The 7,284-nt window shown below is 45.6% G+C and overlaps 1 protein-coding gene and 1 long non-coding RNA gene across 2 annotated transcripts in view; both read left to right on the forward strand.

The window, feature by feature from the left end:
• The window catches only part of LOC137789573 (vesicle-fusing ATPase-like), a 15,383-nt gene extending 11,550 nt beyond the window's left edge, over positions 1–3,833 (forward strand). Inside the window, exons 18-20 of the mRNA XM_068583285.1 lie at positions 1,396–1,530; positions 1,666–1,779; positions 3,774–3,833. Of these exons, the coding sequence (XP_068439386.1) occupies positions 1,396–1,530; positions 1,666–1,779; positions 3,774–3,833 (309 nt within the window). The remainder of the gene's footprint in view (positions 1–1,395; positions 1,531–1,665; positions 1,780–3,773) is intronic.
• A 107-nt stretch (positions 3,834–3,940) lies between these two features.
• On the forward strand, positions 3,941–5,003 carry LOC137789917 (uncharacterized). Its single transcript, XR_011077859.1, has 2 exons — positions 3,941–3,989; positions 4,525–5,003. It is a non-coding gene; the product is annotated as an uncharacterized lncRNA (long non-coding RNA).
• Positions 5,004–7,284: the final 2,281 nt, after the last annotated feature.

The raw sequence follows: 7,284 nt of genomic DNA on the forward strand, positions 1-7,284 counted from the left end.
GCTGCACATTTCTTTGCAGAACGCCAGCGCGGCTGCTCGTCCCGCGCTGGCAGAAAGAGGGCAGCAGATCTCACGGGGAATTGTTGGAGGTCTCTGGCTGCTGCCGGCATGTGTGTGTGTGTGTGTGAGCGACTCTTATGTGTGTGTGTGAGTGAGTGTATGGTTATTAACGAGTGTTTTGGTCCCCGGGCCCCGTTGTGCTCTGGGTGAATGGTGGTGGTCGGGACCCATTTCTCATAGTTCCCTTTTGCTTGTAGTGTGTGTCTGTTGTTGACGGGTTTGTGAATGAGAGCACAGCCCCGGCTATACGGCCCCGCATGTGCATGAGAAGTGGCGCGGGGCCTGGCGCTGAATGCCTGGCTTGCAGCGCTCCTCCGGGGTTGTAAAGCGCTGGGCCCAGCGGGGCGCCTGGGGGCCGGGTGGGGGTGGTGGGGGGGCGGGGACAGGCAGGAGAAAGGGCTCTGTGAAGAGAGCCAGGGACCTGGCAGCGCCGCCGCCTGTGTGGCACCTCATCTGCATGCAGCGCCGCAACCCCCCGCGCCATGGGGGGGCGAGCCGGCGGCCATAATCCCCCTGTCTGCTCGCCGCTCCTCCTGCCTCGTCCTCCTCCGTCTTCTCCTCCCTGGTCCTCCTCCAACTTGTCGGCTTAGCGCTTTAGAGCTACATTTTCTTTTTTTTTTTTTTGTTCGCCCGTTGTCGCCGCGCTCTGTCCCGTTCGTGCCGTTAGTTTCTGTTCCCTCCTCCGCACACCCGTCCAAAAGAAAACATTTTATATCTGGAGAACACAACACACATCACCACGTGCAGCACATCTGCTCGTATGAAAACACCACGCGGTTTTGTGTCCTCGAGCGTTGATTAAATATCTGACAAATCACTTTAATTACAAGTTACAAAATCATCAGTGTGTGCTAGATTCCTGGTGAAAGATGGCCCGCATCTAACCTCAGATGAAGCGCTCATAAATTTTAAGAGCAACTGCTCACAGCGTGACGCTGCTGAGCTGCCAGCTGATCGGAGTTGATTTGGAGAACATTGGAAGCTTTTTTGGAGTAAAAGAAAGAAAGAAAGAAAGAAAGAAAGAAAGAAAGAAAGAAACAAACAACGCTATCGCTAAAGATTTGGGATTGTTTGTTAGTCCTCTACTTGGCAGGATGGACTCCTATCTTGCAGGATGGACATCTATCTTGCAGGATGGACATCTATCTTGCAGGATGGACTCCTATCTTGCAGGATGGACATCTATCTTGCAGGATGGACATCTATCTTGCAGGATGGACATCTATCTTGCAGGATCACAAAAGAGTCCATAATCCAAAATGCTGATCAGAGGAAAGCAGCTGGTGAATATGAACAAATGAAGGGTTTAATATTTTTTGTCTGCGTCTCTTTCAGGGCCGGAAGCTGCTGATCATCGGCACCACGAGTCGTAAAGACGTCCTCCAGGAGATGGAGATGTTGGATGCGTTCAGCACCACCATCCACATTCCCAACATCTCAAGTGGAGAGCAGCTGGTCGAGGCCCTGGAGGTAACACACACACACACACACACACACACACACACACACACACACACACACACACACACACACACACACACCATTAACTCCGTCAGCCTCTAGCGTAGAATATGCTTTAATGTTAATGTTCCATGTCGCCTGCAGCTGCTCGGCAGCTTCCAGGACAAGGAGCGCGCCGACATCGCTAAAGCCGTGAAGGGCCAGGACCTGTGGATCGGCGTCAAGAAGCTGCTCATGCTGATAGAAATGGCCGTGCAGGTGAGAGAAGAGACACCAACATGTCCTCAGCACGATGGGAGCCGATTGTCGGGACACAATCGTACAGATATTAAAGGTTTCCACAAGAGTGATCCTGATGAATATGACGATACCCTCGCTTTCTCTTCTTGTGCTGGCATCTGCTAGCTCCATGTGCTACATGTGCTCCATGTGCTACATGTGCTACATGTGCTACATGTGCTCCATGTGCTCCATATGCTCCATGTGCTACATGTGCTACATATGCTCCATGTGCTACATATGCTACATGTGCTACATGTGCTACATGTGCTACATGTGCTCACATGTGCTACTTGTGCTACATTTTCTTTTATTTCATTCAGAAACACAAATAGTTTTTGTAGCCGTGCGCTCTGATCTCGAGCAGCCCGTCCCTCCTCATCCTCGACACACACATCTGGCCTTCATTCTTCAACACACACACACACACACACACACAAGAAAACTGTCATCAATTAGCTGGAATGTAGCAGCAGCAGCATGATTTGTTGCGCAGGAGAGGATCCAGCTCTCGTCGGCGGGAACCGACCCGCTTTTGGGAGTCGGCGGCGTCTCAGAGTTCAGGCTCACATGTTCTGAATCAAGAGGGAAGCGACGCACAACAACAGTCACGAGACGCCTCCCAGCACCTCCAATTCAGAGCACAAATCAACGAGGATCAGTCGTCCAACACGTTCAGGAACCTGCACATGAAACCGTCCAACAGCAGGAGCAGAAGACCGCCGAGCGGCTGCAGCCTCTCGGCTCCTCCATCCGTCACAGGATGAATGGAGACGAGTGCAGGAGGAGGAAAAAGACCACGCACCTTTTTTTTTAAAGTGGTCTTTCGGGGGTTTTGTGGTTTGGCCGAGGAGACCCCGTTACTCGATCCTCATCGACGCCTTCAGTTCTGTAGAAAGATCCAAGTTCTTACAACTCGTTTACATCGATTTCACTTTATTTCACGTTCTCAAACTTAAGCTATCTTCAATTTACTTGCGTATTACTTACTTAATACTTCTCTTTTACTAAATATCATGATATTGATGAAAGTCTTGGTCGCACTTTATAACATTTACACACTATTTATTATTAGTAAAGCACAAGTAAACACTTAATTCATCATTTATAAACCGTTATTCTCACATGAATGTTGGAGTTATTAGTGACTCATGAGTATGCAATGCATGAACACAGTTATACATGTTTTATTCTTGATTAATAAGCTTAATTATTACGCGTTTCATGATTGTTTACTCGCACTTAACTGAAGCTAAATAGTGTGTAGTTATTCAGGATGAGCAGCAGGACGTCTCCATGTGACACGAGATGCACCACAATGAAGTAAACAATGAGTTATTTGTGTTATTATATATATTTATTTATATATCTCTACTCAGATCTTTAACGTTAACGTCGCCTCCCGACTGTGTGTCTGTGGTTGATGATGCGCAGCGCCTGTTTGTGGAGGCTGCATGCTGTGTAATTGCTGTGGTTTGCACACACACACACACACACACACACACACACACACACACACACAGACCCTCTCTCTCTGTGCCTGAAGAAGTATGAATCTGCGTTTGCTGAGACATGCTGCAAACGCAGCTACACACACACACACACACACACACTCTTCATCTCTTCTCATTCTGCTCTCATGTCTTCACTCTCGTAGCTACAGGCCATTCCAGACACACTGTAAGTTATTGCGTTGGTTGCCATTCATTTCACTTCCCCGCCTCTGTAATCCGTGTGTGTGTCTGTGTGTGTGTGTGTGTCTGTCTGTGTGTGTGTGTGTGTGTGTGTCAACTGAAGTGTGAACTCCAGGACCCGCCGCTGCTCTTCATGTTTCAACACTTTGCTTCTGAACTTTCTTTTTTTAAACGAGATGCTCTCGGACCGAAAGAAAAGAAAACCCGTCGGTGTGTACAATGTAATACAAGTACATGAACTAAGAAGTATTCTGTGTCTTTGTGTATTATTGCTTGTAGATGGAGCCGGGCTACAGAGTTAGCAAGTTCCTGAGTCTACTGAAGGAACAAGGAGCGTAAGTAGAACTCTCCCACCACTGACACGTGGAGTTTACATTGTAATAATGTGATTAATAATGTGATTAATAATATATATTTGTGTCTGTTTCCTCTCTCTGCAGACCGAATTCTAAGAAGTTTTTCTAGACTCGCTGGAGCCGCGTAGTGAAACAGACGGTAAGACCACTTCCTGTTCGACTGAAGGGCACTCAACTGTAAATATGTGTGTTTTTTTATTATTATTATTATTATTTAGCTTAGGAAAGCTTAGCCACAAGTTAGCTTAAGGAAGCGTAGCCACAAGTTAGCTTAAGGAAGCGTAGCCACAAGTTAGCTTAAGGAAGCTTAGCCATAAGTTAGCTCAGGTAAGCTTAGCTACAAGGTAGCTTAAATTTCTTCTTCTTCTGTTATCCGGCTCGTCCTGCTCGCTGAAGGCCGAGCAAACAAAAAAAAACAAAGCGCTGAGCAACTTTTTCAGCTCTCAGCCGGAGCTTTTTGCGTCTCCTCGTCTCCTCGTCTCCTCGTCTCCTCCGCCCTTTAGCGCGCTGTCGTCAGCGAGCGGCGCCTGAAAATAGGTCGACTCCACAACACAGGTGCTCTCTGGTGGCGGCATCTCTCTCTCTCTCTCTCTCTCTCTCTCTCTCTCTCTCTCTCTCTCTCTCTCTCTCTCTCTCTCTCTCTCTCACTTTCATTCGTCTCTGATCGTCCTCAGCTGCAGAGGAACGGACGCTGGAGAGAAGCTGTGAGGAGGCGAGCGGAGGAGACGAGGTCCCTCCTTCCCTCCTTCCCTTCCTCTGCATCCTCTCCTCCCTGAAGCTCAGTACGCTGCAGCGCTTCTGCGGCAACAACCAACCAGACGAACCTCCTCCTCTTCAACACACACACACACACACACACACACACACACACACACACACACACACCAGCAGTGTCTGTGTATTTTGTATTTTACAGAAGACAAAAGCTGTAAACTCCATATGAAGCCAGGAGCATGTCTTTGGGATTTTTACATATATATAAATATGAATATATATAAACTAATCTCAACACTTTTTGTTAATCTAGCCGTTATTCATACCTGTAATCTGATCATTGCTTCTCCTCTTGATGATTTTCACTTTGTTCTTAACACAAATGATGTACTCTTGACCTTTTTTTTTTTTTTTTTAAATGAATAAATTAATTCTATTACTGCGCCTAACGAGGAAAATCTGTGTTGTGACGTGACTGCGTTACAATGACCTCTGTGATGTTGTGTGATTCTATACGATGTTGTGTAATCATCTCATAACTTTGTCGTCTTGTGACAGTCGACCTCTGCGGCGTGTTGCGCAACAGGAGCTCCTGCAGGAAGTTATTTCATAATTATCCATATTTATGACATTTTTTATGTCTTTTTGTACTTTATTATTGACGAATCCCACAAAAAAGACAAACCAACAACGTGTTTGTCTCACTACACCAACATAAAGTTTCATTTTGTAAATATAATAGTTCAGCACACTTTCTTTAGGACTATTTTCTGCGGCGGATTAACCCACATAGTGTTTCCTTGTGTGTGTGTGTGTGTTCATGGCCATAATAAAACATTATTTTTAATAGTTTTGCACTACAATGGAGCTCTAAGGAAGAACAGAAGATGATGTGTTGCTGGTTCTTTTCATTTGATTTGTTCACAACAATAAATCATTTTTAAATGCCGTGTTTTTAAAATAAATGTGCAGTGTTTCTGAAGCGTGCACGAAGAAAAAGGACGAGACAGTTTTGTTCTTCAAATATATAATCTTAGTTCAGTCGTACAGATATATACATCGTATAATAAATAATATTTATAAAAACATAACATTTACGATTATAAAATAAAAAGGGAATTATTCACTTTAAAACATTTTGTACAAAACTTTGGATATAGCGGGAGGAGCGGAGGCGGAGCTGAACACGGGGAGGGGGAGGGGCCTCTGCGGAGGGCGATGCTAAATGCTAAGCTACGTCACAGAGGGAAGGAGAGAGAGAGAGGTGGAGAGACGACACTACTGGTGTTATTTGTTGTTGAATGTAATTAAACGGGACGCAGGCGGGGCTGTCTGAACATGTTGTGGAAACACACACAGACACACACATCTACACACACACACACACTCATCCTCCAGCTCCTGATGAAGTTTCTCTAACTTTCTTCTCAGAATCTACACAAACTGGATTTGCCAATCAGAAGCTCCTCTGGTCTCCACATGTCGTCACACGTCCCTCTCTCTCTTTACTTGTTGTACAGTGAAAACAGATTTGCAAAGTGATTTACAGTGAAATCACTTTGCTCATAAGACCAGGATTAACATGAAGCATGCTGGAGCTCTTCTTCTTCTTCTTCTTCTTCTTCTTCTTCTTCTTCTTTTGATGCATACAAAAAAAATCCATAATTGTCTTTTTTTCCTCCTCGGCGCGTCATGAGGGAAGCTCGAGAAACGAGGTCGTCGTCGTCGTCCCGCGTGAAGACAATGCTTCAAAGTTTCACCATCTAGAGTGTCGGACTGGTGCACACACACACACACACACACACACACACACACACGAACGAGCATGCTTGTTCACGCACAACGTGCCGCATACCTCCGGTCGCAGCCCGATGGGGATAGTTCAGAAATGCGGGGGCTAAAAAAAAAAAAAGAATAAAGAGCGTAAGCATGTTCGTCTTCTCCGGTTCGCCATCAGCTCAGTAGTTTACAGAAGAGTGTGTGTGTGTGTGTGTGTGTGTGTGTGTGTGTGAGTGTGTGTGCTCAGTAGTCACAGTGATGGTTTCCTGGAGGCTGCTGGCGGCGTGGAGGTTGTTTTAGTTTTAAAAAACGGAGAAGTGAGGTGTTAGTTAGAAGACACTTTCTTTCTATATATATATATATATATATATATATATATATATATATATATATATATATATATATATATATATATATATATATATTCAAAAGCAAAGACTTACTTTTTTTCTAGATGACTTTTTTTTACTGCATTAATCTCACTATAAAAGTGTTACTGTACATGCAACACAAGCCGGCATGGAGGTGGAGGAGGGGAGGGGGAAATAAATAAAGACGAAGTGGAAGAGGGGTCCAATGCTGCAGGGAGAGGAAGGGGAGGGAGGGAGGGAGGGAGGAGGGGGAGACGGTAGCTTCTTGGACCAGAGGTCAGATATCATGAAAAAGAAGCATTTGGAAGACGAATTCTAGGTAACAAACAAAAAGTAACCATAGCCGTGTGTGTGTGTGTGTGTGTGTGTGTGTGTGTGTCTGTAAGTGTGTGTGTGACACTGTAAGTGTGTGTCCGTCTGTGTGTGTTTAAGTGTGTGGAAGCAGGGGAGTCGTGCAGGAAAGTGGGAGGAGTCAAAAAACAGGGTGCAGCACTTATAGTCCAGCATTCAGCTCTCTCTCTTTCTCTCTCTCTCTCTCTCCCTCCCTCCCTCCCTCCCTCGCCCCCTCGC

The sequence above is a fragment of the Clinocottus analis genome, unplaced genomic scaffold, assembly GCF_023055335.1.
Source record: "Clinocottus analis isolate CAN_PGR_092001 unplaced genomic scaffold, fCliAna1.0.p SCAF_19, whole genome shotgun sequence".
Classification (NCBI taxonomy): Eukaryota; Metazoa; Chordata; class Actinopteri; order Perciformes; family Cottidae; genus Clinocottus; species Clinocottus analis.